At 39.7% G+C, this 12,616-nt stretch overlaps 1 protein-coding gene across 1 annotated transcript in view; it reads left to right on the top strand.

Annotated features, from left to right (window-relative positions):
* The window catches only part of LOC138748011 (mucin-2-like), a 125,689-nt gene that overhangs the window by 50,820 nt on the left and 62,253 nt on the right, over positions 1 to 12,616 (top strand). The window contains exons 59-71 of the mRNA XM_069907711.1: positions 687 to 749; positions 1,110 to 1,166; positions 1,757 to 1,819; positions 2,164 to 2,220; positions 2,798 to 2,860; positions 3,221 to 3,277; positions 3,868 to 3,930; positions 8,339 to 8,401; positions 9,371 to 9,433; positions 10,412 to 10,474; positions 10,834 to 10,890; positions 11,479 to 11,541; positions 12,533 to 12,595. Coding sequence (XP_069763812.1) covers positions 687 to 749; positions 1,110 to 1,166; positions 1,757 to 1,819; positions 2,164 to 2,220; positions 2,798 to 2,860; positions 3,221 to 3,277; positions 3,868 to 3,930; positions 8,339 to 8,401; positions 9,371 to 9,433; positions 10,412 to 10,474; positions 10,834 to 10,890; positions 11,479 to 11,541; positions 12,533 to 12,595 — 795 coding nt within the window. The remainder of the gene's footprint in view (positions 1 to 686; positions 750 to 1,109; positions 1,167 to 1,756; positions 1,820 to 2,163; positions 2,221 to 2,797; positions 2,861 to 3,220; positions 3,278 to 3,867; positions 3,931 to 8,338; positions 8,402 to 9,370; positions 9,434 to 10,411; positions 10,475 to 10,833; positions 10,891 to 11,478; positions 11,542 to 12,532; positions 12,596 to 12,616) is intronic.

The raw sequence follows: 12,616 nt of genomic DNA, 5'->3' as shown, positions 1-12,616 counted from the left end.
TTCAAGTTATTGCCTCCAATTTCCAATTGCTTGTCAGTAATTAGCTGTACTACTTTGAATCGACAGGGACAGCATCGACTGAAGTAACTGTCAAAACTACAACATCTGCGGAATCCACTGCCTGTGAGTACAGATTTCCTGTTTTGTAGTCTGATGAATTTCTTTGAAAATCACCTTGGATGTGGTTGAAAAGGTAAATAAATGCGACTGAGAGCTGAATTTGGAAAGAAGTTGGAAACGGCAATTCTATGCTAGCCTGAGATCGCCTGTGCCTTGATTCCATGATAAAACATTAGGTCATTGCTCACGCAGATCCAGAAGCAGAATTTAAAGCTGTGACGTCTGGACGCAGAAACTTGTGTGCAGATTGATCACTGAAGATTGTGAGTGTAATACTCTGCAATGAAGGTGACTGTCATGACGCTGAAGAGTGACTGTAGAGGTCAATAGAAATTGGGGTTTAAAAGTAAAAGAACTAAGCAAACTTACAATATATTCAGAGAATAAAGAAGCCAAATTAAATCCACTATTACAAATCAATGAGGGTTATTTTTAAATGCCATCATATCTTCTGTTCTAAGCCTGGCCGGCAAAGCCTTTATATTCAAAGGGTGGAAAATGAAAAATGTGCATATAGAAATGTATTGTGATGCATTTATTAATGAAGGCTTCCTGATATGTTGCAGACCCCTCATTTCCAACATCTCCAGTGACAGAGACCACTGGAACTCCTGGCACAACCACGAGCGGTAAGTCACCATTAATGAAAAGCTTGCTCTTACGCACTAGATACGAGGGAATGAGTTGGTTAGATGGATTGAAATCTTAGTTTGATTGCTCATTTCTTCAAAACATTAAAATGTGGCAGTCAGCCACGGTTTTATCAATTTTTGCAAATTTGGAGAGGTTAATTTTTGGTGAATATGCAAGAGTTATGGCTTACTTTCATGGAACTGTGCAATGCGTTTGTAATAAAATGCAAAATTGTTGAACCTTTGGAAAAATGATCCATTTCATTGTGACCATGTGATGATTTCAACGAGCTTAAATTGTTGCCTCTAATTTCGAATTGTATGTAAGTAATTAGCTGTACTCTCTTTAATCTACAGCGACAGCATCGACTGAAGAAATTGGCAAAAGTACAACTGCTGCGGAAACGACCGCCTGTGAGTACAGCTTTCCTGTTTTGCATTCTGATGAATTACTTTGAAAATCAGCGAAAAGCCAGTAGTGTGGAAGTGGTTGAAAAACTAAATAAATGCGACTGGGAGATGAATTTGGAAAGAAGATGAAACTATAATTTTGTGCTAGCCAGAGATCGCCTGTGCCTTGATTCCATGATCAAACATTAGGTCATTGCTCAATCAGAGCCAGAGCCAGAATTTAAAGCTGTGACGTCTGGACAACAGCAACGTGTGTCCAGATTGATCACTGAAGTTTGTGAGTGTAATACTCTGCAAAGAAGTTGAACCTCATGACACTGAAGGTTGACTGTAGTGGTCAGTTGAAATTAGGATGTAATTGTAAATTATCAAAGCACCTTGAGAGTATGTTCTGAGAATAGACAAGCTTAATTATTACCAGAAATTACAAATTAATGAGGGTCATTTATAGATGTAGTCATATCCTCTGTTCTTTGCTTGGCCAGCAAAGCCTATTTCTTTCGGGGGGGTGAAAATTGAAAAGTATGCTACTGAATGTATACAGAAATATATTGAGAGGCTTTTATTAATGAAGACTTCCTGATATTTTGTAGATACCACATTACCAACATCTCCAGTGACGGAGACCACTGGTACTCCTGGCACAACCACAAGCAGTAAGTCACCTTTCATGAAAAGCTGGTTCTTGAACACTAGAAACAAGGGAATGAGTGGATTGCGATCAAGGTTTGAAGTCTCATTTCTTCAATGCATTCTAACAACACAGTCAGCCTGGATTAATCTATATCTTTGCACATTTAGAGAGGAAAGTTTTTGCTGTGTGTGCAAGAGTGATGGGTTTAATTTGATGGTACAGTTTAATGCATTTAAAAGAAAAAGCAAAGTGGTTACCTCTTTGGCAAAATTGCCCTCTTCATTGTGACCATGTGATGATTTCAAGTTATTGCCTCCAATTTCCAATTGCTTGTCATTAATTAGCTGTACTACTTTCAATCCACAGGGACAGCATCGACTGAAGTAACTGCCAAAACTACAACAACTGCGAAATCCACTGCCTGTGAGTACAGATTTCCTGTTTTGTGGTCTGATGAATTTCTTTGAAAATCACCAGAAATCTTGTGTTTTGGAAGTGGTTGAAAAGGTAAATAAATGCGACGGAGAGCTGAATTTGGAAAGAAGTTGAAAACTGCTATTCTATGCTAGCCAGAGATCGCCTGTGCCTTGAATCCATGACAAAACATTAGGTCATTGCTCACCCAGAGCCAGAGTCAGAATTTAAAGATGTGATGCCTGGACACAGGAATATGTGTGCAGATTGATCACTGAAGATTGTGAGTGTAATACTCTGCAATGAAGGTGACCGTCATGACACCAAAGATTGACTGTAGAGGTCAATAGAAATTGGGGTTTAAAAGTAAAAGAACAAAGCAAACTTACAATATATTCAGAGAATAAAGAAGCCAAATTAAATCCACGATTACAAATCAATGAGTGTTATTTTTAAATGCCATCATATCTTCTGTTCTTTGCCTGGCCGGCAAAGCCTTTATATTCAAAGGGTGGAAAATGAAAAATTAGCATATATAAATGTATTATGATGCATTTATTAATGAAGGCTTCCTGATATGTTGCAGACCCCTCAATTCCAACATCTCCAGTGACAGAGACCACTGGAACTCCTGGCACAACCACGAGCGGTAAGTCACCATTAATGAAAAGCTTGCTCTTACGCACTAGATATGAGGGAATGAGTTGGTTACATGGATTGAAATCTACGTTTGATTGCTCATTTCTTCAATACATTAAAATGTGGCAGTCAGCCACAGTTTTATCAATTTTTGCAAATTTGGAGAGGTTAATTTTTGGTGAATATGCAAGGGTTATGGCTTACTTTTATGGAACTGTGCAATGCGTTTGTAATAAAATGCAAAATTGTTGAACCTTTGCAAAAATGATCCATTTCATTGTGACCATGTGATGATTTCAACGAGCTTAAATTGTTGCCTTTAATTTCGAATTGCATGTAAGTAATTAGCTGTACTCTCTTTAATCTACAGCGACAGCATCGACTGAAGTAACTGGCAAAAGTACAACTGCTGCGGAAACCACCGCCTGTGAGTACAGCTTTCCTATTTTGCATTCTGATGAATTACTTTGAAAATCAGCGAAAAGCCAGTAGTGTGGAAGTGGTTGAAAAACTAAATAAATGCGACTGGGAGATGAATTTGGAAAGAAGTTGGAAACTGTAATTTTATGCTGGCCAGAGATCGCCTGTGCCTTGATTCCATGAACAAACATTAGGTCATTGCTCACCCAGAGCCAGCGCCAGAATTTAAAGCTGTGACATCTGGACAACATCAACATTGGTCCAGATTGATCACTGAAGTTTGTGAGTGTAATACTCTGCAATGAAGTTGAACCTCATGACACTGAAGGTTGACTGTCGTGGTCAGTTGAAATTAGGATGTAATTGTAAATGATCAATGCACTTTGAAAATATGTTCTGAGAATAGAGAAGCTTAATTATTACCAGAAATTACAAATTAATGAGGGTCATTTATAGATGACGTGATCTCCTCTGTTCTTTGCTTGGCCAGCAAAGCCTATTTTTTTCGGTTGGGTGAAAATTGAAAGTATGCTACTGAATGTTTTCAGAAAGAAATTGAGAGACTTTTATTAACGAAGACTTCCTGATATTTTGTAGATACCACATTACCAACATCTCCAGTGACGGAGACCACTGGTACTCCTGGCACAGCCACTAGCGGTAAGTCAGCTTTAATGAAAAGCTGGTTCTTGGACATTAGAAACAAGGGAATGAGTGGATTGCGATCTAGGTTTGAAGTCTCATTTCTTCAATACATTCTAATGACGCAGTCAGCCTGGATTAATCTATATCTTTGCACATTTGGAGAGGAAATTTTTTGCTGTGTGTGCAAGAGTGATGGGTTTTATTTGATGGTACAGTTCAATGCATTTAAAAGAAAAAGCAAAGTGGTTTCTTCTTTGGCAAAATTGTCCTCTTCATTGTGACCATGTGATGATTTCAAGTTATTGCCTCCAATTTCCAATTGCTTGTCAGTAATTAGCTGTACTACTTTCAATCCACAGGGACAGCATCGACTGAATTAACTGCCAAAACTACAACATCTGCGGAATCCACTGCCTGTGAGTACAGATTTCCTGTTTTGTAGTCTGATGAATTTCTTTGAAAATCACCAGAAATCTTGTGTTTTGGAAGTGGTTGAAAAGGTAAATAAATGCAACGGAGAGCTGAATTTGGAAAGAAGTTGGAAACTGCAATTCTATGCTAGCCAGAGATCGCCTGTGCCTTGATTCCATGACAAAACATTAGGTCATTGCTCACCCAGAGCCAGGGGCAGAATTTAAAGCTGTGATTTCTGGACGCAGCAACATGTGTGCAGGTTGATCACTGAAGTTTGTGAGTGTAATACGCTGCAATGAAGGTGACCATCATGACACTGAAGTTTGACTCTACAGGTCAATAGAAATTGGGGTTTAAAAGTAAAAGAACTAAGCAAACTTACAATATATTCAGAGAATAAAGAAGCCAAATTAAATCCACGATTACAAATCAATGAGGGTTTTTTTTAAATGCCATCATATCTGCTGTTCTTTGCCTGGCCGGCAAAGCCTTTATATTCAAATGGTGGAAAATGAAAAATGTGCATATCGAAATGTGTTGTGATGCATTTATTAATGAAGGCTTCCTGATATGTTGCAGACCCCTCATTTCCAACATCTCCAGTGACAGAGACCACTGGAACTCCTGGCACAACAACGAGCAGTAAGTCACCATTAATGAAAAGCTTGCTCTTACGCACTAGATATGAGGGAATGAGTTGGTTAGATGGATTGAAATCTAAGTTTGATTGCTCATTTCTTCAATACATTAAAATGTGGCAGTCAGCCACGGTTTTATCAATTTTTGCAAATTTGGAGAGGTGAATTTTTGGTGAATATGCAAGAGTTATGGGCTTACTTTTATGGAACTGCACAATGCGTTTATAATAAAATGCAAAATTGTTGAACCTTTGGAAAAATGATCCATTTCATTGTTACCATGTGATGATTTCAACGAGCTTAAATTGTTGCCTCTAATTTCGAATTGCATGTCAGTAATTAGCTGTACTCTCTGTAATCTACAGCGACAGCATCGACTGAAGAAACTGGCAAAACTACAACTGCTGCGAAAACCACCGTCTGTGAGTACAGTTTTCCTATTTTGCATTCTGATGAATTACTTTGAAAATCAGCAAAAAGCCAATGGTGTGGAAGTGGATGAAAAACTAAATAAATGCGACGGGGAGCTGAAGTTGGAAAGAAGTTGGAAACTGTAATTCTATGCTGGCCATAGATCGCCTGTGCCTTGATTACAAGATCAAACATTAGGTCATTGCTCACCCAGAGCCAGAGCCAGAATTTAAAGCTGTGACATCTGGACAACAGCAACATGGGTCCAGATTGATCACTGAAGTTTGTGAATGTATTGCTATGCTATGAAGTTGAACCTCATGACACTGAGCAATAGACAATAGACAATAGGAGCTGGAGTAGGCCATTTGGCCCGTTGGGCCAGCACCTCCATTTTAGATCATGGCTGATCATTACCATCAGTTCCCCTTTCCAGCCTTATCCCCATAACCCTTAACTCCGTTTCCCACAAGAGTCTTATCTAACTCTCTTTTGAACATAGTCAGCGAATCCGCCTCTACCACCCTCTGTGGCAATGAATTCCACAGATTCACACTTCTCTGGGTAAAAAAATGCTTTCTCATCTCCGTCCTAAAGGGCCTACCCTGTATTCTTAAACTATGCCCTCTAGTCCTCGTCTCCCCCATCATTGGGAACAAGTAATCAGACTTCACCTTGTCTATCCCCCTGATGATTTTGTATACCTCAATCATGTCCCCCCTCATCCTTCTAAACTCCAATGGATACAAGTCCAGTTTTTCTAGCCTTGCTGCATATGACAACCCTGCCATCCCTGGAACTAACCTTGTAAATCTGCGCTGCACACCCTCTATAGCTAGTATGTCCTTCCTCAAGTTTGGAGACCAGAACTGGACGCAATACTCCAGGTGGGGTCTCACCAGGGCCCTGTATAACTGCAGAAGGGCGTCTCTGTTCCTATACTCCAATCCCCTCTTTATGAAAGCCAACATTCCATTTGCCTTCTTCACAGCTTTCTGAACCTGCATGCTAGCTTTCAGTGACCGGTGAACAAGTACACCCAGATCCATTTGCACTTCCCCACTCCCTAGCTTGTCTCCATTTAAATAATACTCAGCTTTCCTATTACTTCCCCCGAAATGAATAACCTCACATTTGTTCACATTGAAATTCATCTTCCATTTAGCCGCCCACTCCTCCAGCCTGTCCAAGTCCCTCTGCATTTTCCTTACATCCTCCTCACACCCCACACCGCCACCCAGTTTAGTGTCATCTGCAAATTTGCTCATGTTATTTATAATCCCCTCATCCAAATCATTAACATAAATTACAAACAACTGAGGACCCAACACCGATCCCTGAGGCACTTTACTCGTCACATCCTGCCATTCTGAAAAAGACCCATTTACTCCAACCCTTTGTTTCCTATCTCTTAACCAATTTCCCATCCATGTCAGCACCTTACCTCCAATACCATGCTCCCTGATCTTGCCCACTAGATTCCCGTGCAGTACCTTATCAAAGGCCTTCTGGAAGTCCAAATACACCACATCCACTGGCTCTCCCGAGTCCACCCTCTTTGTCACATCCTCAAAAAATTCCAGAAGGTTAGTCAAGCGTGACTTACCCTTAAGGAATCCATGCTGACTAGCTCTTATACTATTATTACTGACTAAGTGTTCTGCTATTTCTCCTTTTATGATGGACTCCAATATCTTCCCCACCACTGATGTCAGGCTAACCGGTCTATAATTTCCTGTTTTCTCCCTCCCTCCTTTCTTAAAAAGCGGCACCACATCAGCCACTCTCCAATCCTCAGGGACCTCCCCGGAATCTATGGAACTTTGGAAAATGTCGACCAGTGCCTCCACAATTTCCATAGCCACCTCTTTAAGCACCCTAGGATGCAGCCCATCAGGCCCTGGGGATTTATCAGCCCTCAGTCCCAACAATTTACTCATAACCTTCTGCTTCTGGATCCGGATATCCATTAGATCCCCTACCTCCCCAGTAAAGTTCCCCAAGTCTCTTGGTACCGCATGACTACTACCCCCTAACTGACTATAACCTATATCCTGCTTGGTGAAGACAGTTGCAAAGTATTTGTGAAATTCCTCTGCCATCTCCTTGTTTCCGGTAATAATTTCACCCTTGCCCATTTTCAAAGGGCCAATTTTAGACCGAACCAATTTCTTCCTCTTCACATACTTAAAAAAGCTTTTGCTATGCTCCGCAATATTATCTGCTAATTTCCTCTCGTACTTCATTTTCCCGTCTCTTATGGCTTTCTTAGTTACCCTCTGATGTTCATTGAAGGTTTCCCAATCCTCTAATTTCCCACTCCGCTTCGCTATCTTATAATTACTCCCTTTCGACTTGATAATGCACTTGATTTCCTTATTTAGCCAGGGCTGCCATTTGCATCTCCTAGAGCCTTTCCTCCACTTTGGAATAAATTTGTCCGGAATCCTGTGAAAAATGTCCATAAAAACCTGCCATTTTTCCCCAGTTGTCCTCCCAGCTAGTGTATCTTCCCATTTTATTTTGGATAGCTCCTCCCTCATAGCTGCAAAATTCCCTTTATTTAACTGAAGTACAGATGCTTCCGACTTCCTTTCCATTTCCCTTTCTAATTGCAGCTTAAAAGTAACCATACCATGGTCACTATTCACTACAACAAGTTCACTTATTAAGTCTGCGTCGCTGCACAGCACCCAGTAGTGGTCAGTTGAAATTAGGATGTAATTGTAAATTATCAAAGCACCTTGAGAGTATGTTCTGAGAACAGAGAAGCTTAATTATTACCAGAAATTACAAATTAATGAGGGTCATTTATAGATGAAGTCATATCCTCTGTTCCTTGCTTGGCCAGCAAAGCCTATTTCTTTCGAGGGGGGTGAAAATTGAAAAGTATGCTACTGAATGTATACAGAAAGAAATTGAGAGGCTTTTACTAACGAAGACTTCCTGATATTTTGTAGATACCACATTACCCACATCTCCAGTGACGGAGACCACTGGTACGCCTGGCACAACCACAAGCAGTAAGTCACCTTTAATGAAAAGCTGGTTCTTGAACACTAGAAACAAGGGAATGAGTGGATTGCGATCTAGGTTTGAAGTCTCCTTTCTTCAATACATTCTGATGACGCAGTCAGCCTGGATTAATCTATATCTTTGCACATTTAGAGAGCAAAATTTTTGCTGTGTGTGCAAGAGTGATGCGTGTAATTTGATGGTACAGTTCAATGCATTTAAAAAAAAAAGAAAAGTGGTTACCTCTTTGGCAAAATTGTCCTCTTCATTGTGACCATGTGATGATTTCAAGTTATTGCCTCCAATTTCCAATTGCTTGTCAGGAATTAGCTGTACTACTTTGAATCCACAGGGACAGCATCGACTGAAGTAACTGCCAAAACTACAACATCTGCAGAATCCACTGCCTGTGAGTACAGATTTCCTGTTTTGTGGTCTGATGAATTTCTTTGAAAATCACCAGAAATCTTGTGCTTTCGAAGTGTTTGAAACCTTAAATAAATACTATGGGGAGCTGAATTTGGAAAGAAGTTGGAAACGGCAATTCTATGCTAGCCAGAGATCGCCTGTGCCTTGATTCCATGACAAAGCATTAGGTCATTGCTCACCCAGAGCCAGAGCCAGAATTTAATGCTGGGATATCTGGATTGATCACTGAAGTTTGTGCGTGTAATACTCTGCAATGAAGTTGATCGTCATGACACTGAAGGTTGACTGTCGTGGTCAGTTGAAATTTGGATCTAATTGTAAATGATCATAGCACCTTGAAAATATATTCTGAGAATAGAGAAGCTTAATTATTAACAGAAATTGCAAATGAATGACGGTCCTTTTTAGTTGAAGTCATATCCTCTGTTCTTTGCTTGGCCAGCAAAGCCTATATCTTTCGAGGGGTGAAAATTGAAAGTATGCTACTGAATGTATACTGAAATATATTGAGAGGCTTTTATTAATGAAGACTTCCTGATATTTTGTAGATACCACATTACCAACATCTCCAGTGACGGAGACCACTGGTACTCCTGGCACAACCACAAGCAGTAAGTCACCTTTAATGAAAAGCTGGTTCTTGAACACTAGAAACAAGGGAATGAGTGGATTGCGATCTAGGTTTGAAGTCTCATTTCTTCAATACATTCTAATGACGCAGTCAGCCTGGATTCATAAGTGTCTTTGCACATTTGGACAGGAAAGTTTTTGCTGTGTGTGCAAGAGTGATGGGTTTAATTTGATGGTACAGTTCAATGCATTAAAAAGAAAAAGCAAAGTGGTTGCCGCTTTGGCAAAATCGTCCTCTACATTGTGACCATGTGATAATTTCAAGTTATTGCCTCCAATTTCCAATTGCTTGTCAGTAATTACCTGTACTACTTTGAATCCACAGGGACAGCATCGACTGAAGTAACTGCCAAAACTACAACATCTGCGGAATCCACTGCCTGTGAGTACAGATTTCCTGTTTTGTAGTCTGATGAATTTCTTTGAAAATCACCAGAAATCTTGTGTTTTGGAAGTGGTTGAAAAGGTAAATAAATGCGACAGAGAGCTTAATTTGGAAAGAAGTTGGAAACTGCAATTCTATGCTAGCCTGAGATCGCCTTTGCATTGCTTCCATGACAAAACATTAGGTCATTGCTCACGCAGAGCCAGAAGCAGAATTTAAAGCTGTGATGTCTGGACGCACAAACTTGTGTGCAGATTGATCACTGAAGATTGTGAGTGTAATACTTTGCAATGAAGGTGACTGTCATGACGCTGAAGAGTGACTGTAGAGGTCAATAGAAATTGGGGTTTAAAAGTAAAAGAACAAAGCAAACTTACAATATATTCAGAGAATAAAGAAGCCAAATTAAATCCACTATTACAAATCAATGAGGGCTATTTTTAAATGCCATCATATCTTCTGTTCTAAGCCTGGCCGGCAAAGCCTTTATATTCAAAGGGTGGAAAATGAAAAATGTGCATATAGAAATGTATTGTGATGCATTTATTAATGAAGGCTTCCTGATATGTTGCAGACCCCTCATTTCCAACATCTCCAGTGACAGAGACCACTGGAACTCCTGAAACAACCACTAGCGGTAAGTAACGATTAATGAAAAGCTTGCTCTTACGCACGAGATACAGGGAATGAGTTGGTTAGATGGGTTGAAATCTTAGTTTGATTACTCATTTCTTCAAAACATTAAAATGTGGCAGTCAGCCATGGTTTTATCAATTTTTGCAAATTTGGAGAGGTTAATTTTTGGTGAATATGCAAGAGTTATGGCTTACTTTCATGGAACTGTGCAATGCGTTTGTAATAAAATGCAAAATTGTTGAACCTTTGCAAAAATGATCCATTTCATTGTGACCATGTGATGATTTCAACGAGCTTAAATTGTAGCCTCTAATTTCGAATTGCATTCCGGTAATTAGCTGTACTCTCTTTAATCTACAGCGACAGCATCGACTGAAGAAACTGGCAAAAGTACAACTGCTGCGGAAACGACCGCCTGTGAGTACAGCTTTCCTGTTTTGCATTCTGATGAATTACTTTGAAAATCAGCGAAAAGCCAGTAGTGTGGAAGTGGTTGAAAAACTAAATAAATGCGACTGGGAGATGAATTTGGAAAGAAGATGAAACTATAATTTTATGCTGGCCAGAGATCGCGTGTGCCTTGATTCCATGATCAAACATTAGGTCATTGCTCACCCAGAGCCAGTGCCAGAATTTAAAGCTGTGACGTCTGGACAACAGCAACATGTGTCCAGATTGATCACTGAAGTTTGTGAGTGTAATACTCTGCAATGATGTTGAACCTCATGACACTGAAGGTTGACTGTAGTGGTCAGTTGAAATTAGGATGTAATTGTAAATTATCAAAGCACCTTGAGAGTATGTTCTGAGAATAGAGAAGTTTAATTATTACCAGAAATTACAAATTAATGAGGGTCATTTATAGATGTAGTCATATTCTCTGTTCTTTGCTTGGCCAGCAAAGCCTATTCCTTTCGAGGGGTGAAAATTGAAAGTATGCTACTGAATGTATACAGAAATATATTGAGAGGCTTTAATTAATAAAGACTTCCTGATATTTTGTAGATACCACATTACCAACATCTCCAGTGACGGAGACCACTGGTACTCCTGGCACAACCACGAGCGGTAAGTCACCTTTAATGAAAAGCTGGTTCTTGAACACTAGAAACAAGGGAATGAGTGGATTGCGATCTAGGTTTGAAGTCACATTTCTTCAATACATTCTAATGACGCAGTCAGCCTGGATTAATCGATATCTTTGCACATTTGGACAGGAAAGTTTTTGGTATGTGCGCAAGAGTGATGGGTTTAATTTGATGGTACAGTTCAATGCATTTAAAAGAAAAAGCAAAGTGGTTGCGGCTTATGCAAAATTGTCCTCTTCATTGTGACCATGTGATGATTTCAAGTTATTGCCTCCAATTTCCAATTGCTTGTCAGGAATTAGCTGTACTACTTTGAATCCACAGGGACAGCATCGACTGAAGTAACTGCCAAAACTACAACATCTGCGGAATCCACTGCCTGTGAGTACAGATTTCCTGTTTTGTAGTCTGATGAATTTCTTTGAAAATCACCAGAAATCTTGTGCTTTGGAAGTGTTTGAAACCCTAAATAAATACTACGGGGAGCTGAATTTGGAAAGAAGTTCGAAACTGCAATTCTATACTAGCCAGAAATCTCCTGTGCCTTGATTCCATGACAAAGCACTAGGTCATTGCTCAGCCAAAGCCAGAGGCAGAATTTAAAGCTGTGAGGTCTGATCAACAGCAACATGGGTCCAGATTGATCATTGAAGTTTGTGAGTGTAATACTCTGCAAAGAAGTTGAACCTCATGACACTGAAGGTTGACTGCAGTGGTTATTTGAAATTAGGATCTAATTGTAAATTATCAAAGCACCTTGAAAAAATATTCTGAGAATAGAGAAACTTAATTATTACCAGAAATTACAAATTAATGAGGTTCATTTATAGATGAAGTCATATCCTCTGTTCTTTGCTTGGCCAGCAAAGCCTATATCTTTCGAGGGGTAAAAATTGAAAAGTATGCTACTGATTGTATACAGAAATATATTGAGAGGCTTTTACTAACGAAGACTTCCTGATATTTTGTAGATACCACATTACCAACATCTCCAGTGACGGAGACCACTGGTACGCCTGGCACAACCACAAGCAGTAAGTCACCTTTAATGAAAA

This window comes from Narcine bancroftii, chromosome 13 (genome assembly GCF_036971445.1).
Source record: "Narcine bancroftii isolate sNarBan1 chromosome 13, sNarBan1.hap1, whole genome shotgun sequence".
NCBI classification, from domain to species: domain Eukaryota; kingdom Metazoa; phylum Chordata; class Chondrichthyes; order Torpediniformes; family Narcinidae; genus Narcine; species Narcine bancroftii.
This window is presented reverse-complemented; position numbering and strand designations above follow the sequence as displayed.